General features: G+C 38.2%; 3 protein-coding genes across 9 annotated transcripts in view; 2 read left to right on the top strand and 1 right to left on the bottom strand.

The window, feature by feature from the left end:
• Nucleotides 1–1,132, top strand: part of LOC133520619 (uncharacterized) — a 133,395-nt gene extending 132,263 nt beyond the window's left edge. For all 3 annotated transcript variants that reach the window (XM_061855141.1, XM_061855142.1, XM_061855143.1), the window contains one exon: nt 146–1,132. In XM_061855141.1, the coding sequence (XP_061711125.1) occupies nt 146–279 (134 nt within the window). In that variant the 3' untranslated portion in view covers nt 280–1,132. The remainder of the gene's footprint in view (nt 1–145) is intronic.
• A 3,444-nt stretch (nt 1,133–4,576) lies between these two features.
• LOC133520630 (U-scoloptoxin(05)-Sm1a) lies at nt 4,577–11,322 on the top strand. Of its 3 annotated transcripts, XM_061855164.1 has the most exons (4): nt 4,723–4,976; nt 5,050–5,205; nt 5,587–5,727; nt 10,510–11,322. In XM_061855164.1, the coding sequence occupies exons 1-4, from the start codon at nt 4,916–4,918 to the stop codon at nt 10,719–10,721; spliced, it is 570 nt and encodes a 189-aa protein (XP_061711148.1). In that variant the 5' UTR covers nt 4,723–4,915; the 3' UTR covers nt 10,722–11,322. The 3 variants fall into 3 exon arrangements, with proteins under 3 accessions (XP_061711150.1, XP_061711148.1, XP_061711149.1); XM_061855166.1 differs by lacking the exon at nt 5,050–5,205 and having other exon boundaries at nt 4,577–4,976; XM_061855165.1 differs by lacking the exon at nt 5,587–5,727 and having other exon boundaries at nt 4,745–4,976.
• Nucleotides 11,323–11,381: 59 nt separating this feature from the next.
• Nucleotides 11,382–26,604, bottom strand: part of LOC133520620 (coronin-2B-like) — a 29,617-nt gene continuing 14,394 nt past the window's right edge. For 2 of the 3 annotated variants that reach the window (XM_061855145.1, XM_061855146.1), the window contains 9 exons: nt 22,034–22,150; nt 20,501–20,650; nt 18,899–19,063; nt 18,289–18,495; nt 17,944–18,048; nt 17,333–17,470; nt 16,746–16,848; nt 15,133–16,105; nt 14,377–14,519 (listed from right to left, as the gene is read on the bottom strand). In XM_061855145.1, coding sequence (XP_061711129.1) covers nt 14,510–14,519; nt 15,133–16,105; nt 16,746–16,848; nt 17,333–17,470; nt 17,944–18,048; nt 18,289–18,495; nt 18,899–19,063; nt 20,501–20,650; nt 22,034–22,150 — 1,968 coding nt within the window. In that variant the 3' untranslated portion in view covers nt 14,377–14,509. Of the gene's footprint in view, nt 13,879–14,363; nt 14,520–15,132; nt 16,106–16,745; nt 16,849–17,332; nt 17,471–17,943; nt 18,049–18,288; nt 18,496–18,898; nt 19,064–20,500; nt 20,651–22,033; nt 22,151–26,604 lie in introns of those variants that run through there. The other variant, XM_061855147.1, reaches the window with a different exon arrangement.

The following is a 26,604-nucleotide window of genomic DNA, read 5'->3' as shown; positions in this document are numbered from 1 at the left end:
TTTTAATTCATCCATCAATTCCATTCATCAATTTAAGATTCATGTTTTAGCCCTTATGTTGGCACAACAATTTAAAACATTTTCGGAATCAAAAAACAAAACCCTTGTCTGTATAACCCTAATTCCAATTAATTTGTTGTTGCAGGAACATACATGGGAGCCAACGTAAACTGGATGGACAGCGTAGGCAAAGAAGTCTCACTGTGGCAAGACATGATGCAGAACCCCAACATCTGGGTCGAACGCTCGCTTCCCCTCCGACCACAACTCAACAATTAAAACAACAATAAGCGTACCCACACCGTACAGATCAGAGTGCCTTGAACTCCCTACCTAATATATATTTAGGTAAAATTTTCAAACATTATTTCAGTGTAATTTTAGTACCTAAGGAAAATCGAATTGGGACCAAAATCATGTCTTCTATGTTTGAATGCCTTTTTACCGACTTTACATTTTTCCTCTATAGGGTTACCTAGGCTAACATCTTACTAAGGACCAATGTGCCAATCGTGTAAAATGTTAATGTATACATTTTATCCACCTACCTAGTAATATTGTCTTACTGTACTTTTATCTGTACTTCTTTTATATACTTAACTACCTTAAAGGTATGTATTATTTAGTGATGAATACTCTACAAATACTTTATATATTTACTAATCAATTACATTCCGACTTTGTGATGATTACTTTTGTAATGTATAAACGTAAGACATTGATGACAATAATATTAATTTCTACTAGTAACTGCCTGCTAGTATATACGGTTAAATATTAAATACGTTAATGCATTTAAAATAGGTCTATATTAAGTTTAATGTACAAATTAAGTTCACATGAGTTTCTAAGTATCTGCTCATGCATATTGTGATTTAATTATACATATTGGAGAATGTTGAAAATAGTGTTGAAGTATGAATGTGTGTGAAATATTAAGAAAAATTGTGAATAATGACAAATAACTTGTCTACTTAATACTTAACGATATGGAGACGTCCATAGTATATAAAATAGCCTTAGTTTGCCTACTTAACGATACAGAGTACTGTAGGTTCCGGTTTATTTAATAACTATTTTTGTATTAATATTGTCGATGTGAGATGCGATATAAAATAAACACTGAATCAAGTTGTTGGTAATTTTTATTTACATCTCCTACCCAAGCGAAACTGCGGAGTTATCAACCGTCATAGAGCTAACTTGCTCTCTTAGCTTGGTTTAGACCAAGCTAAGTTGGCAGGGATTTTGCGTTATTTTAAACGTCATAATCTTGTAAAAAATGTTACGTTTAAAATAACTTGCACCGTCTGGGCTATTAAAATCGCTGCCAATTTAGCTTGGTAATTCAAGTTATCTTCTATTATCATGTAATCAATTGGGAGAAAAATGGGTAAAAATGAAAGCTCACCTGCTAGACAGTCTAGCATGCTTGTTTCTAGAATGACGAGAATCGATTTTAAGTATGAGTTACTTATACTTCGTAAATTAGTAAGTAGGTATCTTAAATGTGCCAAGCATACCCTTGCTTGAAGACACTAATTCACCATGAAGCAGATATGAATGATGAATGAAGTATATTTTTAAATGAAGTTCCTTCCTCCAAAATAAACCGTCCAAGAGCATATCGGGCCATCTTCTGTGTAGAGTTCTGTAGGTACCCTTCGTCACAATGGGCGTTTTTATACTTTATCGTGGTCGCTCACCAAAGTAGGGGGTCATATTGTATTAGATTGTACGCAGTCGCTTTTATTTATACTATTGTGGACGTTATTGCTCACGATTGATGACTGATGGATCTTTACCAGAAACTTACTCAAAGTGGAAATATTCCCGGTAACGTTACCAGTAATATTACCCCCGATCGGTAACATTGAGAAGCTTTGAAAATATAATTAGAATTGTATACGTATTTTTCGTGTTAAATACTTAAATAAATAATAATGCTATTATTTGTAGCCATATAGTATAGCCAGTCAAGGATTATCTGTAAAGTAAATACCGGTAATATTCCCAATACTACCAGGTATTTTCCCTAAGTTAACAAACTTACTTAACAACAACAGCAACTGGAAATTAAAAATTCAGTAATAAGCGGTAAAAAGTAAGTACTTATGCTCTCGTATATTTTCTTCTCTACTTCGTTTACTCTTGTATTTTGCCTAATCAAATTATTTTGGTGTGTAAACGAATGTTTTTAATGGCCGTTGATCAGCGTTCGATGGCATATGGCATAAAACGGAACCCTTATAGTTTCGCCATGTCCGTCTGTCTGTCTGTCTGTCTGTCCGAGGCTTTGCTCCGTGGTCGTTAGTGCTAGAAAGCTGAAATTTGGCATGGATATATAAATTAATAAAGCCGACAAAGTCGTACAATAAAATCTAAAAATTTAATTTTTTTTAGGGTACCTCCCCTACATGTAAAGTGGGGGTGATTTTTTTTTCGCTTCAACCCTAGAGTGTGGGGTATCGTTGGAAAGGTCTTTCAAAACTAATAGGGGTTTTCAAGAAACATTTTTTGATAAAGTGAATATATTCGGAGATAATCGCTCCGAAAGAAAAAAAAATGTGTCCCCCCCCCTCTAACTTTTGAACCATAGGTCCAAAAAATATGAAAAAAATCGTGGAAGTAGAGCTTAAGAAAGACATTAAATGAAAACTATAGCGGACATGATCAGTTTAGCTGTTTTTGAGTTATCGCAAAAAGTTTTCCCTTCATGTTAAAAAGACTTGCTTTAATTATGCAAAGCCTATTTGTTTAACTCGGGTGAAAGGTACCGTTTCATCCCTTGGTTAACAATTTACTATACTTTAAGCTCCAGTTTAGCTTATTGTGACTGAAGAGTAACTACGGAACCCTACACTGAGCGTGGCCCGACATGCTCTTGGTCGGTTATTATATATTATATTTGACATTGAAATGAAAAACGAGGTGTGGGGACAATAGAAACAACTTGCTTGTGGACAATTGAAACGTTTCAATCGTCCTTGTGTTTTAATCGTGCCCAAAAGTAACCGACTTCAAAATATAAGGAGGTTCTATATCCGATGCACATGTTTGTGCTATTAATGTTCAATATTATTTGTGTTTGTTCTATTAATTATAGATCTACAAAGTTTTTTTCCGAAATCTGCAACAACCAACTGCTGCCAACCGGATGATTAAAGAGGTCGGCCACTGCAATTTTTTATTTATTTGGCATATAGCCATGTTTTTGTTTAATAAAACAATTTAAACTGACTATTTTATTGCGTCTATTATTTCATTTTACATCCCGACGTTTGCAACACTCGTTGTCACAGGGTGGGTACACGGAATGGTTGTGATTAAACATCAAACATTTATTCAGCAAATAGGCCACAGGGGCACTTTTACATGTCCATTTTTACAAACAATAAAATTACAAAAAACTGATATTTTATAATTGCATTAAAACTACTTTGATGAAGATAAATGTATAAGGTCTACTAGTCTGCTACTCTTTTTTTTTCGCATGTTTTTATCGAAATGTTCAGATGCTCATCAGTGATCGGAACTATGGGAGTAAAACTTTAACAAAACTTATCAAGCGGACGTAAAAAAAATGCTTATAGCCTTAAACATATTCGAATATCTATGAATGTAAATATTTTTATGGCTGTAAGTACTATACTATTCCTATCCCTATGGACACGAATATTTTTAGGGCTGTATGCACTATTTTATGTCCGCTTAACAAGTTTTGTTAAAGTTTTACTCCCATAGTTCCGATCACTGATGCTCAAACATTGTGAAATGTTTATTTTATGCTTGCGAACTTTAGATGAGCTCATTTAATGCAGAGGTAGTGATGAAAAAGTATAAAACAGATATAAGTACTTTCATTCAGCCGAAGATATTTGAGTGTTTCAATTGACAGCCATTGGTGTCAATTGAACCATTCTGCCCCATTCTCTTTATTATATTATTGTCAAAAGACTATGGATTATAGACCGTCCAAATACATTTCATTTAGGAACCAGATAACTAACCTTGAAATAGTTTGGACGTACATCTTTCTACTCATAAACATCAACGGTTACAGGCGGTAAAAGGCAAATTGTTTCAATTGCCCCCGGTCTACCCTACATAACTTGTTGTACTAAGAAAATAACTTCTGAACCTTATTTTATCTCATATAAATCATCAGTTTCGTATCTTACCATCTTTTGGGAATGTTACCGGTAACATTGGTAACTAGCCGGGTCCACACAGAGCGAGCATACGCGCGAGGCAATTTCCTCATGCACAAACCAGCCAGTGTAGACGTGCCTCGGCTGAGGCGGCGCGCTCGGGCGAGGAAAACGCACGCACCGCCTCGGCCAAGGCACGTCTAAACTGGCTGGTTTGTGCGTGAGGAAATTGCCTCACACGTACGTGCTCGCTCGCTCGCTCTGTGTGGGGCTACTTACTAGTAATATTCCCAAATGGAAACTTACTGGTAGCGGGAATGTTTCAGCAGCCCATCACTAGTCTAGTTACGCATTGTTAATCGTACCTACATAAAGATGTGTCTGTGTATGTGAGGCTACGGTGACACTTGGCTTAGACTCCATCTTTAGTTTGGGAATATTATATCTATGGATTAGGATCCATGATTAGATGGTAGGCCATCTATGGGAGTTATGTTATGTATGACCAAAGAGTAAAGTATATAGGTATGTATGTATGACCTCGGCACGGCATAAGTTTGACAGATGAATGAACGTTAGTTTATGAATTATGAATGACGTTAACATCGCTATTGTCGATTTGTCGCTATCCTTTTTCTTATCTGTGGTTGTGCGTGTTGTGTTTTGTACGTACGCCGCTAAACTAAATGGTTATCATATTCTATTGATTTTTTCAATGTAACTACCACTTTCTTGTATTAATTGACTGTAAACGTTCCATTAAAATGATGCAGTTGTACAAATCAGTACTTTTTATGTATCTGACATTTACATCATTGAAGACAGGTAAGTTTAGGGCGTTGTTTCCAAATCAAAACTTTTCTTTTGTTTTATTTCTTTTTGTTTTTTTTTTTTTTAGTTGAATCAATAAACTGCTATCAATGTTCGGGGACGGACTCAGAAAACCCTTTTGAGTGCAATGAATATTTTGATAACGACATAGATATATTACCGAAGGACTGTTCCGATATTCATGACGCCCAATATTGTATAAAACACGTCGGACGGTACGAAGGTGAGAACTTTGGGTTCAATGGGTTCAGAGTTTTGGTGGTGATGGAGTAGGTACTAAACATTTGATTTGGTAATATCTTAACCTCTTAAGAACTAACCCCCTTAGTTACCAAGTAGATAATTTACAGAGTTGAAGGGGCGTAGAATTCTAATAAGGCTGAGGATGGCTGTCTGCACCTTAATCTATCTGGAATGAACTAAAAAGTTAGGACTGCACATATGTGATTACAATATGTTTAGGTCATTGTATGCGGGAACACTTTTTGACTTGCATAAGTATAAGTTTGACTTGCATAATTGAGGCTTGTAGTATGTTTACGAATAGGTGGGTAAGTGTATAACAAGTAACTATCTCTCCTTACTAACCAATGAATTGTACTAGTTGTAGCTATAGATTGCTATCAGTGCAATTCTTCAACTACGATGGAGTGTGGTGATGTCCTCATGCACCTGGACGGGGGAAGCCTGAAGCCTACTTCCTGTGAACATGTCTTTAATGCTCAGTTCTGCATAAAGCATACAGGTTCCATTTCAATTGGTTGATTTGTTTTATTAAAGTCACATAAGGTCAATATTGGTAAGTGCGGCTTTGAGGCAAGTGTGGCTGGGCTTTACATGGGGGTGGCGAGTTCATATATTTGCATTTAGTGGCAAATATATCCACTCGCAATAAACACTAATCAATGTGTAAACAGGCCCAATATGAAGCCCAGCTACATTTAACCAGATTGACCTTAGCAAGTTTTCTGTAAAATTTTCATTGTGTAACACCATATTTTTATTTATGTTGCTTAACAAATATTTGGTTGGTTATTGTTTTATTTTACAATAATCCTATTTTTTTATCTCGGCACTGGTTTCTGCTTCATGTGTTAATTTACATTTTAAGATAAAAAAGTGGTGTTAAAAAGGTCTACCACTTCATATTATGTTGGTAAAAAAAATTTGCAGTGATTTTCTAGTTGAACTTTGTGGCTAATTTTATTTAAACATTATTTACTTATTTAACAAAATACAAATCAGTCGCACAAAGGCTAAAACCTTTGACCAGTCTATAACTATAATAATTCCTTACCAACTGCCTTAGTTACTGAAAATAATGCACCTAACTTTGCCTTTACAGTACACTAACAGTTAATGTTTATATTAAATCACTATTCTAACAGCAGATGACTATGTATTGATTTCACAGTTTTACAGTTAGGGATTGCACTGGGTTTTTGGTCTTACAGCCTTGCACTCTCACTTTGCATACAATAGGTAAGTAATGCATGTTTATTAACCTAATTAAGAAAAAAATATGTATTGTAAATATACATTCTAGTCTAAAAATATCGATATGGACAAAGTGCTAAAAATATGTATACACGACCTTATTGCCCATTATCAGTCCTTCCATGCCGTATCCGGCAATGGTGACTCCATCAATAATTCTTGTCCGGATTATAATGTGGCTCGCAAACCAAACTGTCTTGAAGATGCGGTCATACAGAGCGCAATGGAGTTGTCCAGTCAAGTTGCGAGTATATGTGTAGGAGGGCTTAGGTCGCGTCTTTCGGATATGTTGCTTAGCATCTCTTCCAGATGCTGCTGCTCTAATGGATCTAGTTTCTTATGGACAATTGGACATTCCGATGTTTGTATTGAATGCTAACCAAATTTTGGTGGTAACTACTGGGAAAAAAAAAATCCCACCTTTTACCAGTGGTAACTACTGGGAAAAAATCCCAGTAGTTGCCACCAAATCGAGTTGGTGGTAACTAGTATTAGCTCTCGCACTGAAATACTGAATTAGTTTACAATAGTTTATTTATCTTGAGTTTACAACAATTAAAACAATCCAAAATCCTTTATTCAATTGCTTGAGTTTTTCCTCTCTGTCGTAATCTAACTGTCAATGTCACATTTTACCAAAACCGCGGCAAAACTATCTGTCACTTGTCAAACACTTGACAAAATAAAACTAAAAGATCGTTCGAGATATCCTTAATATCTAATATTAGTGGGTTTTTTCCCAGTGGTAAAAGGTGGGAAAAAAAATCCCAGTAGTTACCACTGGTAACAACTTGGTGGTAACTTGTGGGAATAACCCAATTTTGATCGGTCTATTTCGTCACTCGAAAATCAATGCAGAACGGCGAAATACAATTTTTGAAATACAAGCGATGACGTGTCGGAAGCCGGTGTTGCTCGAAATTAGCGATAGAAATTGGAAATCTACATAGTGGTAATAGATATATATGGTAACTATAGTTGGTCAAGCAAATCTTGTCAGTAGAAAAACGCGGCAAATTTGAAAAATCGCGGGCTAGCAACACTGTGTTCGAATAATTCCAAAATCGCGTGTAATCTGTGTTTTATCTGTAGAATGTGGATCGTCCATCTTGTTTGTTTACATTCCGAATCGGTGCTAATTCAAGAGAAATTTCTGCTCCCAGCATTAAAATAAATATCAATATATTAAATAATATTGTGCATGACCATAAGCAAAGTCAAGATGCCTACAATGTAAGTAAAATCATGCTCGTTGATCTTAACCATTAGAAAATTTTGAGGTTATGATAATTACTGCAAGATCCCGGAGAATTTTTAAGATAATGTGCAGTTTTTTCTGTTTCAGGGTTAAAAGGCTTAAATAAAGATAAAACGTATGCCTCAATATATCCAATAAGACCACGAATTGTGCCCTCGAAACCGCAACTGATTCGATTGTTCCCAATATCAACAGATGAAGTCCTCAAATATTTTCAAAGGTAACTTTTTTAAACAATCTTAAGACGTTTAAGAACCTTGATTATACCTACTTTCTTTCGCAACATCTACCTAATACTTCCATATGTTTGTTGCAGGATTAAAACTCTCCCAATATAAGGCGTTCGTAAAAGTTTCTCTTCATACAAAACTTACCTACGGCGGTTTACGTACATACGTGTACAACGCAAACAAGACGAAAAATAAACTTGTTAATTAAAAAAACTAAAAAAATTGGTACAATAGTTTAGATTATTATTGTAAAAGTTGTCCGTTTGTTAATCATCACGAAAATATATTATTTAGGCTGATTTGTTTCATGCACTCAGCTATTGCACATGTATACCTATGGAAAATCCTAGTTTATACTTTCTGAAGTCGGTATGTACCTATTTAAGAGAAGTTTTAAGTCGCTTTACCTGTTTGTTCAATAAATTAAAATAATTTATTCAGTGTGCATAATTTTAGAAAAATATTTTAACATTTAAATCATACCTTCTATTATCCAGAAACAATATAACTCCATATTACTCACATGAGTGGAAGTTGTTAAGTTTCCATTGTCAAGGTATCTTTTATTAATATTTTGAGTACCTGAAATTGTGTCAGTTCCTGACAAGTCTTGAATAGACTAATGTGAAAGTTAATAAAATTTCTTAACAGCATTCTCCTGATATCTAAATGACTTTTTTAATTATCTACATATAAAATATGATCTAGCCGATACATGTAAATATCTAACATTTTTAGCCTGTATAAAAACAGTAGTGTGAGCAAAACCTTACCAAGCTAGCATGTAAGAGTGGTCTCAGAGATATTGGAATATCTCTGTACTATAAATTAGGCAAATTGCTTAAGACTAAGTTTTATGTGTAACTACTACTGAATAAATTTTGAAACTTGGAATGGAAACTTTAAACTTGAAATTACAAATTTTCAAACAGATCTGTTTTATGCTTAAGATGCAATAAGTGACTAGGTACAAAGTATTCTGATGCTTGGTTGGAGTGGACCAGTAACATTGGTAACTTAATGATATTTTTTCAATGAATGGCCTGAATTAAGTGTAAGTAAGCTAAAGTGATCCGTATCTTAATTGCCTTGAAATTAAATGAACACCAAAATATCTGCAGTTGTGTTTTATTTATTTTTAATCTGTATATTTATATAAGTATAATGTAAAACCATTTCAAAATTACACTGGTATGTGAATGTGACATTGTTCAAGAGAAATACACTAATTTACAATTAACAAGTGGCATAATTATTTTCTTTGGGCTTCTTCAGTTTCTGAACTGATGTTAAAAACAGCTTTCTACCGTGGTGCTCATGTTCTCTTTGCTCCCTATTTGTCTTCTAAGTTTGCTAAAACAGAATAAAACCATATCAAAATGATGTAAATAGTCCAGATATTTGATATTTAATAAGCCCTGCAATTGTGACAAGAATAGTTACAGTGATACCCTACCAGGGCTACCGCTGCCAGTGATGGCTCAGGGGTTACTTACCTAGGTTTTAATATTTACCTAATTAAAACAATGGATTGTTTTATTCTAGTTAAATTCAGTAGTATAGGTACCTACTAACAGCTCGTTTTGGTAAAAAGTACTCAAGTGCAAATGCCTTAACCTTTACATTTATTTAGCTATGACATCTTCATGTTTAAGTTGAATATATATGTAGCAGATCTGCTCCTAAGCATACCAAAGGTTAAGAATGCGAGCGCTCGCCTTTTGCGTCCACCTTTTACTAAGCATACAAACCTTTATTTTAATTCAATATATTGATATATTTTTCGATTGTACCTACCTAAATATGTCTAATTAGCTTTTGAAGGTTGCATAAAGGAGCATTTGTATTGCATTTTATCGTGATATATCTTTAATATTGAATTCCAACCGAGAAATCTGATAATATATTAAAATCCAGCTACCTGCGGAAGCAATGATTTGATTCAAACATTATTTTCTCCAGCATAGTCCGTTTGCAAATAGGTATTTTTTGATCTCGTTTATCATATTGATTGACATCGTTTTTACTCCAGTTTAAATTGTCCCTCTCATAATAATAACAATTTCCAAATGCTTCAATAAACCGCGAGCGGCAATTTTAGTTGACGTACGAAGAGCGCGCTCAGCGGAAAAAAAATATGTTTCGGTTCGATGTACATTGCTGCTTTTCTTAGCGCAATACTGCTATGTGAGTGTTGCCATACTTCAGTTTGCTTTACATTGCTACTGACAGACTTTGCTTGACAGACTATATTGACTACTAGTGGAGATATTAAAGGGATATAAAATTAAAAAATCGCCCAACCGAATGCGTGTTCTTAGTTCTAACCCTACCCTTATAAACACGATTTACGATTTTTAAGCCCTTTATAAATGTGATTAGCCTAGTTAAATGTTAATGGGTTTAAGGAAATTTTTGGTAAGCAAAGGCTCTTTAAAAACCCCTGAAGGGGAAGCTGGATTGATATGGTTACATTTGTCAATCTCCTATTATTGTAACATATCCTCTTGAAAACTTGTACTTACAAATGATTATTTTTCAGGTGGCATCAGCACAAAAAGATATTGTTCATCTTTGGACCTGGGCAACTATTGTAACTATGTGCAACAACCTGGTGACAAGCTCGAATATAGGACTTGCATATATACCTGCAGTAGTGATGGATGCAATGCTGCAACTGGCTTGGCTATGTCTTCTGCAGTAACCTTCTTAATAGTCGTTCACATACTGGGATGTGTCATTATAAGATGTTAGTAAGGGAAAGTATAAGTTAATAATTTCGGGATGCATTTAATACTTCCGTGATGGAAGCCAAATAATGTTACATCATCACAAATGCTCAGCGCTCCACACAAGTGCTTAGTATGCAAAATTAGAATTACTTACCAAAGTGTTCCTTTATTTATTAGGTACTTTACCTTTCGTGATCTGATAATATTTGTATAACATTTCAGTCTGAAGGACCTGTATTGAAAATAATTGAGTGTTTTTTCTTATATATAAAGAAAATTAAGTAATTTTATTTATAAAAATAAATATGTACTGACATAAATCTTACACTTATTGCGAGATTCAAAACAAGACTAAATAATATAATCATTCCAATTATTAGTATAATTTATATAATGTCGTCCAATCCGTCCATTATTGAGACAAATACAATGTATTGTACTTACTGTTAGTTTTTTTTACAATGCTTAACATTGTTGGTGGTCTGCAGTAAACGATGCGAGTAGTTTTGGTTTACAAATAGTAATTATTAGCTAAGCAATTACAGAATCTCAATCTCTAATAGATACTATTTTGTATTATTGTATGTGAATCGAAATGTGGAATAAAAATATATGCTGTGTAATGTTTGAGTTTTATTTACATTTAGAAATAAGGAATTAAGAGTAAATCAAAAACTTTAAATATTATTCAAACATTTATTTGAAAATTTGTGCTACACAAGCATGATATAAAAATACATGATAATAAATATAAACACTGACTTAGCCAAGTAAGTAATTAAACCAGCTAATGCACAATAATACTTTCATTATCCTTACTACAATAATTATGCCTTTTAGACTGAAATTGGAATGTAAATGTTTAGTACCGTTATTTTAGAGTTTTTTGGGTTTTTTGAATAGTAAAGTTATATCAAATTGTTTATAAATCCAATGCTAAGCTAGTACGCTACATCATAATACTTTTAAATTTCTAGTCATGTTAGAAGTTCCATCAGATGTTAGAAAAATACTAGCACCTTAAAAATACAAGGTGATTATTTTTATCTATAACTTTAACTTTTTAAGGGAACTCTGGTAACTTTACCATTCTAAATTGTGCACATACTTGCTTGCACTCAAAAAGATTCATTTAGAACTTCATTTCATTGCATACTTACAACAGAAGTTAAATACCTGAAACTGGAATAACACAGTAAAATGTTACAAAAACTACACAGAAAGCACATACACATCGATATTAAAAAAATAACAGGTAACACTATTATCAAAATCAGACTCTTAAAACGATCACTAACAAAATGTCAACTTAACTGTAACACTTGGAATAAAATTTATCATGTGCTTCTTAAAAAGGTGCCTCTCCTTTAAATGATCGCAACAAACCATAACTTTTTCACCCTGATTTAAATTGCACATTAATTGTAAACATATAACTAATTATCAAAACTATAAAATCACTAATAAAAGAATGTAAATTATTATCAATAAAGAAATACAGTATCAACAGATACACATATTTGAAAACATCATTTTGTGATAATTTAAGATTAGATTCGTCATGTCGAAATAAAAAGCTTGCAACATAATACACAAAGTAACTTTTTTTTATAATTTACAACATATTTTGGCAACTTAGCTAACCGTGGAAATTTCAATTAATGATAAGATTGATTCATTAACATTACTTACGTAAAATGCCAATTGGAATGTGTATCCATCCCACCATAGAATATATTTTTCCGTTGTAATGTTCAAATTGAGAAGTTTGTAAATTTTTACACGAGTGAGGTAGGATTGTCCACAATCATCCTTAGGTATTTATTTTGTAAACAATACTGGATGCAATTTTTATTTTTTGGAAGCTGCCATCTTAAAGATTTTAAGCATAAATAGTGCATATAGACCTACATTCATCTACTGTGGCCATTGAGCATTTACATTGTAGAACTTGTGACAAAATGACAAGACAATTTACTTCATACACTAAGCTTCTTTTCGGCTATCAGAGAGGTCATGGCGTCATAAGTCAATACATTTTCTTACTAGCAAATAATAGCAGCATGTTATAGATCATGTCATTCACGAAGACGCGTGCCTTGACTCATATTGTCATGTTATTAAAGGTTAGATTTCACAAATCTGCGCGTCACCGTGGATGACACAAACTATATGAACAAGTACAACATCAAGACATCGCACATTGTAAACTTGTACTTATTTCCATTTCTAACGTAGTCCTACTAAAAATACAAGTAGACTCTAGAAGTTCAGATGGAATGATAGATCGATTATAGAGTTGCTAATGAGATCTTTTGTTAAAAAAGGTTTGAGAAATCCTATCTACAGGTAGAAATTAGCAACGTGTCGACGCATTCGTTTGTTCATTTGGCATTCTCTACGAGCCAAAAACACTTCTGTTTAAGCTAACGTAAGTCACATTATTATCACTCTCAAACCTTGTATAAGGTTAATATTTCAACCAGCTCCCAAAATGGGCTCAGACTGTAATATTCTTGTTACACGTAACGTAGCGGCGGTAAGACGGTTATTACTAGACTTAATGCCCGGTGTAAGTAAAAGACATATCATGAACGTGCCTTAATTTCGATCGGTCACGATGACTAATTGTGTTTCAATCGCCTCAGTTCCGTGGTCACATTTTTAATAACTGGTTAATAGGGTTTGATGTCATTCCCGGTTATTAAGAACAAGTCCAATACATGTAGCTGGCTATCTACAGTCACAGGTATTTCTGGCTAGATATTAAAATCTAATACAATTTCTATTAAAATGTGACCAAAAAGTGTTTTGGAAATTCGATATTACATTTCATGGAGATCCGTGCGAGTTTTTCGTGCTCCGCGATCAAACATAATTAAAAATGTTTTCTTCTGGCACTGCCTCGCCACTAGTTACGTGCAACCAAGTCCCAATCCCCGGCCACCAAAGTTTACAGTATGCGCGTGCACGGCGTGTTCAGGAAGCGTCGCGTTGCACGTGCGCGTGCTTAGGAAGCGTCGCGCTGCACGTGCGCGTGCTTAGGAAGCGTCGCGCTGCACGTGCGCCTGCAGCGCGGCGACGGCCTGCTCGAGCTCGCGCACGCGCTGCTGGCTGTTCTGCAGCTGCCGCTTCACGATGCGCAGCTCCTCGCCCTGCTGGTTGAATGCCAGGCGCAGCTGTAATTGTGAACATGTACTTTTAATACTGTACTTCGTATTTAGTATGGTTCAAAACGGTATATATGGTAGAAATGTGCTTGCTATGAATATTGAAAGTTCGACATGTACAAATCTTAGTTGTACAGCGTTACACAAAAGTTAGTAAGGCCAGTATAAATATTTAAATTTATATGTACGGCGTTAAAATACAAGTCGATATATTATAAAATATATGGCACTGAGACATTACCAGACTTTGTTCTTAAAAAGTTGAATGTCAATATTGCGTCACATGCAAGTACCATAATATTTTTGAAACATTATTATGGAAGCACCGCCATGGCGACTAATAACACTTGACTTCTTGCACTTTTGACTCAGGCCATACCGCTTTGTATATTTATTCCTTAGGTCAAACTAAGCTTCTAAAATCTAGGACTTAAGGTCAAACCTGGTTTTCCCCAAAAATATCGTGGTATCATAGACAAATGATGTCAAAATACCTCATTCTCTGTGCTGAACACGTCGCCCTGGTTGATTTGCTTGTAGAGCGGCACGGGTTCCGCCTCGCCGCTCTGCTTGCCGAACATCTTCTGTAGCTGGTGGAACTTCGTGTTCTGGTTCGCGCTTGTTTTCTGGGACTTCTCTATCACCTGCATCTATAAGGGATAAGTTGTTTAATAAATTAAAAAGTCATCCATGTGTAAGTAAAACTATCAGTTAAATTAATGAATTAATTTTAAATTATCATGGGTCAGACGAAAATTTACACATTTTTAAGCAGGTAAAATTGTAAAGCAGGATCAACCGAAAACCATTTCAGCAAATATGACATCTGTGTGCAATAAGATTTTTTTTTTGTTTTTCTTTTCCAAGAAAATGTCCGCCACATGTTTATTTTTTGTGAGAGGTAATAGGTGTTTGATATCGTAAAAAGTCTGATGCTAAAGTTGTTTTCAGAAAAGCTGGGTCCTGACAACAAAATGTATGATGCTAACTAAACATAAACATTGCACTTGTGACGACTCGTTTTGTTTGCAAGCACCTGTACTAGAATAGTTTTATGTGTGACCCGTACGTCGTTGTCGGCGGCGTGGTTGTCCTGCCAGGTGGCGAGCGGGCGGTAGTCGGGCGTGGTCTCTCGGGAGAGGAAGGCGAACTGTATGTGTTACCTGTACGTCGTTGTCGGCGGCGTGGTTGTCCTGCCAGGTGGCGAGCGGGCGGTAGTAGGGCGTGGTCTCTCGGGAGAGGAAGGCGAACTGTATGTGTGACCTGTACGTCGTTGTCGGCGGCGTGGTTGTCCTGCCAGGTGGCGAGCGGGCGGTAGTCGGGCGTGGTCTCTCGGGAGAGGAAGGCGAACTGTATGTGTGACCTGTACGTCGTTGTCGGCGGCGTGGTTGTCCTGCCAGGTGGCGAGCGGGCGGTAGTAGGGCGTGGTCTCTCGGGAGAGGAAGGCGAACTGTATGTGTGACCTGTACGTCGTTGTCGGCGGCGTGGTTGTCCTGCCAGGTGGCGAGCGGGCGGTAGTCGGGCGTGGTCTCTCGGGAGAGGAAGGCGAACTGTATGTGTGACCTGTACGTCGTTGTCGGCGGCGTGGTTGTCCTGCCAGGTGGCGAGCGGGCGGTAGTAGGGCGTGGTCTCTCGGGAGAGGAAGGCGAACTGTATGTGTGACCTGTACGTCGTTGTCGGCGGCGTGGTTGTCCTGCCAGGTGGCGAGCGGGCGGTAGTCGGGCGTGGTCTCTCGGGAGAGGAAGGCGAACTGTATGTGTGACCTGTACGTCGTTGTCGGCGGCGTGGTTGTCCTGCCAGGTGGCGAGCGGGCGGTAGTAGGGCGTGGTCTCTCGGGAGAGGAAGGCGAACTGTATGTGTGACCTGTACGTCGTTGTCGGCGGCGTGGTTGTCCTGCCAGGTGGCGAGCGGGCGGTAGTCGGGCGTGGTCTCTCGGGAGAGGAAGGCGAACTGTATGTGTGACCTGTACGTCGTTGTCGGCGGCGTGGTTGTCCTGCCAGGTGGCGAGCGGGCGGTAGTCGGGCGTGGTCTCTCGGGAGAGGAAGGCGAACTGTATGTGTGACCTGTACGTCGTTGTCGGCGGCGTGGTTGTCCTGCCAGGTGGCGAGCGGGCGGTAGTCGGGCGTGGTCTCTCGGGAGAGGAAGGCGAACTTCTTGCGGTTGTTGGCGTCCTGCGGCTGCAGCGCCGGCGCCGCCTTGCTGCTCGTGCGCGGCTTGTGCGTCGATATTGTCACTCCTGCAATACATCACACTTCATACAATATAATTATAACAGTCATACAATATAGTTTCAACGGGGATCCGAATGCGTATCGTTTACGCTCCGTAGCGAACAAAACGCAACTGTCACTGTCGCACTAATTTGGAAGAGTGATAGAGAGACAAAGCGTTTCGTTGTCGTAGCGCAAGCGATTGTCCCTTTGGCTGGGCATCCAGCACAATTATATGTTTCCATTTCTCGGTCGTTTGAGCGCGGCAGTAGGTATTTATGAGGAACTGAAGATTAGGTGACCCGACGCCGGCTGATCTGATATTTTTGCAATGATATCTTAATTTAAGCAGTGAATGTCTTAGGATGATATAGCATTGCGTCTCACTCTCATTAAGCAAAATGTGAAATGCAAATACACATTGAACCAAGAAATTGGACAGGCGGAATACCATCCTCAGAAACACCATGCATACCACCAGAGTATCGCTTACATCTACTCTTCCAGTTTAATAATATGCAATGACTTGGCTTACAATAAAATATGTTTGAAACCAAACTTGGCTACCTAGCATTCTAAGAAGATTCAAGAGAGTAGCATTTGCAAGCGTGGTGGAATGCATTTATTGTTAGAATGAATAATAAAATAATAATACACGGTGCGTACCAGTCTTCATACTGATGAGCAGGGGCGGCGCGTTCATGCCGCCGAGCCAGTCCTGCGCCGCCAGCGCCGGCCGCGGCGCCGCCGTGTCGGGGTACAGGTCCTCCTGCCGGCCGATGACTCCTTGTAAAGCGCTCTTTATAACAATTATTATTATTGCCGGAAATCATGATCAAGCGAATAAGTATTTACACTCTGACTACGCTACGCGAATACTTAGAATTTTTGCAAGCAAGCCTCCTAATGATCAAATTATCCTACCTATAGTAGTTATTCAGTCCGATGAAATTTCAATTATATCCGATTGGAACAGGGTTGCGTTTGTTTTGTTTTGTTCAATTTTCAAACAAAACAAAATTAACTCTATTCCCTACATTACAGGTTCAGTTTTAAGCGACAATTTTGAATTTTTCATTTATATGGCTTGGACTTAGGAGGCTATAGAAGTCGATATCACTTTCTCGCTCTTGGTGCGGTCACGCGAGTGTGAATGAGACGTTTTACGACCCCGGTCATCGGTTCAGTTTGTAGATAGTACAGGCTGCGCTGGAAACAAAGCTTCGTGTGAACGACGGCTAACACTAGTGCACCTGGAAGCAGTCGGACTTGCGCGGCACGATCATGGCGATGGGCTCGCAGAGGCCGCGCGACGTGTGCAGCTTGTAGAAGCGGAACACCTCGCACAGCGCCGTGTTCACGCCGCGTTTTGGCATAAAGCCTAGGCCGCGCTGGAAAAGTCATAAAATATATTATATATTAATTTATAATATCAAAGATTAGACATATAAGTTGATTTTTAAGCAACCGTTTAAATAAACATTCGGTCCATTTCGTATATCATGATTTCTATAATTTGAACAGACACAAAGCGTATTTTTGAAATCTTTGTGACTAATTTGCAGCAGGCGCAATTATGTATTATAGGGATGACGGCTTCATTGAACTGTGTCACATGTTATTTACCATAATTATGGTTCTCACAGATATTTAGGTTCTTATTTGTCTAAATTGTATCGGAAAGCTTTGGTGAATGTCAAGTATTATTAAGTTAGGGCCGGATTTGATTGAAAAATTAGGTTCCTTAACTTAAGTTGAGAATTATGTTATATATGTCCTACATAGCAGTGCCCTTCGATTTTGTACGGCAGACTACTGTTGTCTGTATTGACTACTAAAAGTATTATAATACCATAACACTCACTTGGGGGTTGCCAGATAAAAACTGGTTGAGGAAGTGCACGTACGGAGCCTCGTCGACCACTTCGTAGTATCGGATGTTCCCGTCACCCTTGCCCGCAAGGTAAACCTGGGGACCGATTTACAATACTATGTAATTATTGCCAATACGATACGGATGTAAATTGATTGACCCCCCAATGGAATGGAGATGATAATTACATTTGGAATAATTAAACTGGTTTTACAGGCCAGAAGTTTGTGAAAGTTAAGCTGGTTTTAGATCGCATACTACCGTTCGCTGTAGCAAGAGAATCCTGTCTTCCGCTTAGCTAACTAAAGCTATTAGGTACGCATATGTATAACTCACCATATTAGTATCATAGTCGTAGTACGGGAACACGACGCCCGAAGAGCTGTCGATGGTCTCACAGGCCAGAGGTTTCTCCAAGTCGTGCTGGTCCCAGATCGCGTACTGCCGGTCGCTGTAGCGAGAGAATCCTGTTGTCAGCACTTTGCCCGAGCTGCCGAGGAATGTGCATTTGGACGCTTTGGTGCCTAGGTGGCAGGGGCCTTCCTGTTGAATAAAAAATACAATCATTCGTTCGCACAAAATCCTGATCAATAAATCGAGTTTGATGAGACAATATTTTCAACAGACATACAGCTCTTACATATGTAGAAAACAAGATCTTCCCACTTTATTCGCACCATAGTAACTATCGCATACATGCCAAGATGATTGCCTCGTGGCATCCGGTGATACTCTGTTTTTTTTTTTGTTAGAAGATATCAGAGTCCGGTAGTTCTTGCAGCTGATGTGTTAATCATGAATATGACTTATTTACAGAAAGTACGATCTCCCATTAGCTTCTTGTTATGTTGTTCCGTCGTCGGATGGCAACGCGTAGGTATCTATTCGAGTTCGCGCGGGAGAGTTTATTAGGCCTGTAGCCAGGCTAATAAGATAAGCGTCTTACGGAAAGCACGATCCCGCTCCTTGGCTCAATGACGCGCAGCTTCTTGTCCTTGCACGTGGTGGCCAGTAAGGAGCCGTCGCGGTTGAACGACATGCAGTAGATCACGTCGCTGTGGCAGTCGATCACCTTCACCGCCTCGCCTTTACCCACGTCCCAGACGAAGATCTGAAAGTAAGAATTACATGTGTGAAAACAAATATTAGAATTAAGGTAAGATTCTGATGGCAACTGCAGCTGTATTACTGCTGCAGCCTAGGCACTGTCACTATCAATTTCCTAGATAAAATGAGTGACGGATTGAACTCCCGAATCGTGATAGTAATGCGGCGGCGAACGTCACTAATTTTATCAAGGAATTTGACAGTTACAGCGGCCGCGTCCACACCACAGCAGTAATGCAACTGCAGTTGCCATCCGAATGTCACCTTTCAAGATTTTGGAGACAGCTGAGCCGTATAAACGTGCGTAATAAAACTTAATTCGTGATTTCACAATATAATAACTTTGCGAGATGGCACCTATTCGATACTAAAGCTATACAGTTTTGCAAAGCAAACATAAACACATTATAATATCGTCGTCATACAGACGTCAAACATTAGCATATAATTATATAGCCTCATGTCAGCAGCGTGTACTGAAGATGTCCTTACGATGGCACAAATTATTGTTCTATTACGCACACCTTTTTTGGTTTTGGTTATGATAATTATGATTTTCTTTTGTATGCCTACCGAAGAATTAACTTTCATTTAAATTTTGCTGGAGTTTGCACACTTTGATACAGGCGTTTGTATTCTTTCTTAGAGATATTTGACAAATCGCGTGCTTTTAAGAGGTAGAAAGATTATAGTAAAGGTCATAGGAGTTTTCAAAACTGTCATCTTAGGCGTAGGAGTCTAAGAAAAGATCATCAAATATAGACACCACTGTTGTTGTATCAGCTTATAGTCGGTTTACAATACAAGCAGGTTTAATTTGATGCCCGAAACAAATCCGCGAACAGTTCAACCTCGTTCATTTCATATAGATAACGGATTTCCAAACGGTTATGCTCCTAATAGTAGGAATGTACCGTGGCACATCATTTAACTAAACGAGTAATCGCCCCATGCCGTCACGCGCGATTGTTGATTTGATGGTCGCGAGAACATTTCTAGACCGAATAAATTGTTGATCATTATGCTTGTTTAATTGGTCTCTTCTATGGTGGGGCTATTCTCCTTAGGAGTCATAAAACATAACATGCTTAGTTAATGATGATAGAAATGTTATTGTACAATATTTACGCACAATAGTAGAAGAAGTTGGATCTTTAATAACTATAGGTATGTTATGAACAGGCAAGATGAAAAAGTATCGATGCCACTAATTTCCCAAAAAAAATACACTTAATCGTATTGCTATCTATGATAAAACCGTATTAATACGTATAATATCTTGAAAAAACGTCAGTGCAATTAAAACTAAAAACTCCTAATTGAATGCCATCTCCTGGTTCGTCTGAGCCCGGTTTTAGTCGTATTTGGGCAATTAGTATATCACAAGAAAAGAGGGAACGGTTGGGTAGACTGACTTTAGTTGACACAAAATCTTACTTACCAAGTAGTCGAAGCCTGCGCTCAGCAAGATGTTTTCGGCAGTAGGGTGCCACTCGATATACGCTACTCTGCGCTTGTGCCCGTGGAGTTCCACCAACCAATCTGTCAGGTGCATGGAAAGACCGCCGTCCGGAATGTGCCATAATTTCACCTATAACACAAATAAAATACATATCTACTCAAAAGAGCTTTTGATTTATTTGCTAAATTACCAAGAGTTTAAATGCAAGAATTTAGAGAAATCTTGATATGTTCCGTCCATATAACAGTTCTTAAAAACCACCCAACTTGTGTAACTTAAGGTATGAATAATTTGATCTCACTTTAATTTTTGAAAGGTTATCGTATTTTAAAGGTTTGAAGACAGAAAAGGCACAAAAACAGGTGAAACTAAATTAACTGTGAGACATAATCGATGTAGATCTTACACGGTGGCCTGAATAAATCTAGTATAGCAGCACGCACATATTTGCTTATTGTTATGTGAAAAAACGTCTTGATTGACTGTATTCTGAATGAAATTCGTTAAAAGAAAGAATATTGTGGCCAAACGATCGTTATTCAATCGTATTGTTTAAAGAGTTATGTCAATAAAAGAAAATGTTTTCGTAATAACCACTGTTATTGATAGCAGACGTTAAATTTGATTGTTTATTTGATATCAACACAGGGAGGGAGAATGCATAACAGTTAGTATTTATTTACGTTCAGTTCATAATTGTTAACATACACAAGCTTACTTATTGCAAAATATCATATAATAAACAACATTAATATATTACCATCTTTTGCAAATAATTTAAAATTTAAAAAAAAAAACTTTAGTTGACCAATTAAATACGATTGGAATAAACACGACAAAAAGCAGTAAATTGGTCAAACGGAACACACCAGTAATGAGTACCAATTTGCTCGCACATTGTAATTGTATGTCTATGTATGAAAAAAACAAAAAAAATTGCGCAAACTGAAATTATCGTGCAGTCATCGGAACATTCGAAACACGAGGCGATGGTGTCGTTAAAGGGTTCTATTTGACTTGATGAAGAGGACCAGACTCCTAGGGTCGGCTACCATACCAGTAGCTACAATTTTCACGTCCAGATTTTGGTTCTTGGCCGTATAGCGACCGGACTTAACCATGTGCCCAGATTTTTCGGAAAGTTGAAAGATGTAGGATCTAGGATGTAGGGGAGGGACGGCGTTGATAACACTGTATAGCACAAATGTGCGTAGCTTTAGATCTGTTTTATGGATAATAGTCATGTGTACATGTTTGACGGAATGGCGGTCGGCGTGAGTGTCCAGCGGACGTTCCGTGGCTCTCGACTAAGGGTACCTTAGTAGTGGTTGGTTTCAGGGATTTGAGCAGCGTGCACTGAGGCCACATGCGTACATTTCTTAACTATCGATGCCTCGTTAGACTCTACTCAGTTTGTACATACAGCGACCTGCATAGGCATACTTGTACGATGGCATTGGCATGCTTTACGTGAGTACAAAGCTTTTACAAGTAAATATTAGACAAACGAACCGTGCAATCATCGGAACACGACGCGATGATGTTATCGTTGAACGGGTTCCACTTGATGTCGAGGACTGGGCCTTTGTGGCCAGTGACGCGGCTCGCATTGAAATCTAGGCGTCCAGTCTGAAAAAAGAAATAGTGAAAATAAAGCTGCAGAGAGAGAAGAAGAAAGAGGGGTAAAACATCTAAAATATGGTGTTTGTTTAAGGTAACTATGAAGACAGTCACTTATTTACCTCCTACGGATAGATGTGTTGTTAATTCATCATTTGCTTGCCCTTATCCCATTAATTTGTTAATTGATAATTACTATTATAAAAACCTTTTTCCCGAGATACGATATAATTTGCGGGAAAGTTACAAAACAGTCGGCCACTTTGATTTCGCAAACTGTGAATTAAAAACGTTATCTCAGTGATCCGAATTACAACCTGCGAACACAATTCACGCAATTAACTCGATAACTATTTAAATGCGCGAGATAGGTAGTCACTTATTTCAAAACTACTACCTAGTCTGACCAGCCAACCGTCATAAGAACAGGGCGCAAAAATGGTGGGAAAAAATCTAAATAGGTGTGGTAACCCAAGGGATATCTCGATTTTATTTAGAAACTAAGTTGATTTACGATTTCATAATTATTTTTATCTGCGTGCTCCTCTCTCACAATAGTAACATTACATTGCAAGCGCGATTATGGGCATTTGTTTCTCGGGCCCGAGAATTGACTTTAATAGACGTACGAAAGAAAAATATGAGTTCATTGTCTATGTAGTAAATGTCACACAAAAGAAAGAGATGTAAATCAGAAGTTAGAGGTACCTGTTGTCTTAACTTCAGTATAGTTTTTCATAAACTAACAGGCCAATTCGAACGTAAACTGTCATCATAATGATACCATTTAGCTATCGTGCGTCTGGCTCGCGCCAATACAATCTTAGAGCATTTAACAAACCGGAGCCGCTTTTAAGAGCTTACCCCTCTGTCGAAAACCTGGACTAATGGTCATATTCACGTCATACTCATAGTTAGGGAGGCGAATAGGGGAATTTTCGGTAATACTCGAGCGTGGCAGTTTAAGATATGAGAGATACCTTAGACCTAATAGAACAACCTAGTAAAATATTTAGCTCTATATGTAGTGACGCGCGCCTAGGATAGACGATCAGATTAGTAAAAAAAAATCGATAGTCTGAAATACTCGAGCGCGTCAGATTAAGATATTGGGGGTTGATTTTAGTGTTTTAAGACTAAATTTAACTAATCTGACGATAAGTCCTTGACGCCGCCGAGTTATAGGGTCGCGAACTTGTAAAAAAAAAACGTTAATCCGGCATTCTCGAGCGCGATTTCTTTTAATTTTATTTTGAAGAATATAATCTAAAACTTACTAAAAATACAAAATCTGCCGGTTTCCGCATGACCGGAAGTGTGGAGGAGCCATTTAGTCTTCCGAAAAACGCGTTGCGGCATATAAGTCGCAACGCGTAAATAATAATTGATATGAAATAACGATGATTAAATTATGTGAAAGAAGAAGAAGATGAATTGTATTGAGCAAAAATGTAAAGGTCATATATATTAATTATTATTTCCTTTATTTATTTTTGGTCTTAGGCTAGGTCATTTATAATATGAATATAAAAGTAAAATATAAAAACACTCACAAAACAATACAAAATATATATAAACACATTATAAAAAACCTAACCTAGGGTGCCGCCAGCAGCGGGGCAGGGCCCAAGCTGCCGGTGGTCAGGGCCGCAGAGAGAGGAACCGGCGGACTATCCGCGCCGTGTCCAAGATCACCGCCTTCTGCATCTGACCCTTGATCCAACCACCTAGCGAGAGTCTCTCAAGGTGTTGGTCGAGACTCTTCGCTATGAGACCGTTCGCTGAAACGACTATCGGGACAATGATCGTCGAATCAACATCCCACATGGCGGTTATCTCGTGAGCCAAGTCTAGGTACTTACTGGACTTGTCCTTCTCGGCTTTCACGAGATTCTCATCATGGGGGATGGTGATGTCGACGAGCACGGCCCGGCGTTGCGATCGATCTATTATCACTTAATATTATTATTAATAATTATTATTATTATTGTAGTTTGTGGGCCTTTGACTGCCACGTCGACCAGGCATTGGTCTATTGTGACAGCCCTTTAAAGTTCATTACTGATGCCCGTTGAATCCAGGAAATTCCAGATTCTTTGGGCCGTAATGTTGTGTACCTCATAGGGTTGCAATACGTACCGCCCTAAGTGGGTACTTCTTTTTGACATTAGTGGTCCACAGGAGCAGAGAATGTGCATTGCAGTCTCCTCTGAGTCATGGCAGAACCTGCATGTCGCGTCTTGTTTCTTTCCAATTTGAAACATGTGTTTGTTCAATTTACAGTGTCCAGTCAAAATTCTGGTCACCGCGCAGGCTTTGTGTCTTTTGAGCCCTAGAAGCTCCCTAGCAGTTTTGCTGTTGAACCCTTTGATTAGAGCTTTCGAGTGTTCTTGTCCTTTTACGAACTTCCACCAATCGTTTGCCCTTATTTTTTCTAAATTGCTGAGCAGTGAATATGCATCCCGTTTTGTGATTCCACAGATCGGTTCTGGGCCGACCAGGGGTGTGACTGCGCCCTTTCTAGCAAGTTCGTCCGCTTCTTCGTTTCCGTTAATGTCGGAGTGCCCTGGTACCCATCTAAGTGTGATTTTGTTGGAGTTTGTCAGTGCATTGAGGTTTGTTTTACAGTTCTGGACTAGTTTTGAGTTTGACTCAAGGGATTCTAGTGCCAGCAGAGCAGCCTGGCTGTCTGAGTTGATGTAGATATGTTGGTGTCGTAGGTTTTTATCCAGGTTAATCTCCGCACATTTGTTGATGGCGTAGACTTCAGCCTGGAAGATTGAGGCCTGTGTGCCCATGCTGACGCTGGCTCTGGGCTTAGGTCTCTCACCATAGATCCCACATCCTACACCAATGCCTTTCTTGGAACCATCCGGGTACCAAATATGGCTTCCCTCTTAGACGTACATTTGGTCGTTGGTCCATTGGTCTCTAGGAGGTATTTCTACTGTGTACAGTTTAGTGAAATGACATTCAGTGTGCGTGTCATCGGTGGGCATGCTAAGGGTTCTATTTGCAAAAACCCAGGCCTTTAGTTTGGTTAATGCTTGAGAGCGCCATTTTGGCCTGTTTAGCATGCATATTCTGTAGACGCACTGCTTAGCCTCCTTTTGCACCTGCAAGTGGAGTGGTATAATATCCAGCAGTGCGTCTAGGGCCGCCCCCGGTGTCGAGGAGAAGGCCATATATAACAATACAATTATAATACAATTTTTATATCATTTCATTTTTTTATACAATAAATAATACAATTCGTACTATATTTCATCTACATTTACGTTGGTTGCATCTATCGCTTTATTGTCATTCTTAAAATCCCCGTTTTATCAAGGAGAAAGAAAGGAAAAAAAAGAAACCAAAAAACCTTTTTCGGTCAGATTAAGAGAACCCACCAACATTTTTGTCAGATTAAGAAAATATGCTTTCAGGATACCGAGATAAACCTCCCCTATGAAAATCTGACGCGCTCGAGTATTTCAAAAAAACTTTTTTTTTTTGCATTTTCAAAAATTCATCGTAACTTATCGTCACGCCGAAATCGTCAGTTTTTTTAAAGGGAGCTTCCTTGGGGCCTACTTAACACCCCTTCCGAAAATCTGACGCGCTCGAGTAATTTTTTTTATTTTGAATTTTTGACTACTTTATATTCCTACCCCCACCACGCAAACCGGCAGATTAGTATACCGTTGTTATCAGAGGCACTTGGGGCATACGTAGTATGAATATCTGACGCGCTCGAGAATGCCCAAGTAACTGTTTTTTTTTAACATTTTTGAAAAACCGTACACGCCAAACCCACCGCTAAAATGGTTTTTATCATACGAGCTTTTCTTTTCGAAATTATTTGATCTTTCGATTTTGATAGGCCTCGACGGCGCCGTTGAATTACGCCATTTAGCTACCTCGCCTCCCTAACTATCATTGTATGTGCTGGACTGAAGTTTATCTTACATTTGACGTGCCCTCCCCCGCAAAAATCGGCAGACTGTTTTGTACACTTTACATTGCTATTGACTCAAAGGGATAGTCACATGATTCGATTGTTTTAAAAAGACTAGAATAGAAACTACCGCCAGATAAGATTTATATAAAAAACTCATTTGTTAGTCGCATTCCCACGGTATTGGCTAATGTTCGATTTCAGTACGATCACGTGCTACGATCTCATTAATTAGGTGGCATATTAACGTAGTCGTTGATTTAATAAACAATGCTTTAGTGTGCGAAAATTGTACGCATTTGCTTATTATGGGTTTTGATTAGTGTGCGTGTCAAGGGTGAGTGATTGTAGCAAGAGGACTTAAGGTACGGTTGAGGTACGGGTACAAAGCTGCTGGAACGGTGTATTTTTATGAAGATAATTAACGATATCGAGAATATTTGATACATTACTCGCCATCGAATGACCAGTTGGACGAGTTTCTTTTAGTTATGATTTTCTCAAAAAATTCCAAGATTGTCAT

Source organism: Cydia pomonella, chromosome 8 (assembly GCF_033807575.1).
Source record: "Cydia pomonella isolate Wapato2018A chromosome 8, ilCydPomo1, whole genome shotgun sequence".
Taxonomy (NCBI): domain Eukaryota; kingdom Metazoa; phylum Arthropoda; class Insecta; order Lepidoptera; family Tortricidae; genus Cydia; species Cydia pomonella.
This window is presented reverse-complemented; position numbering and strand designations above follow the sequence as displayed.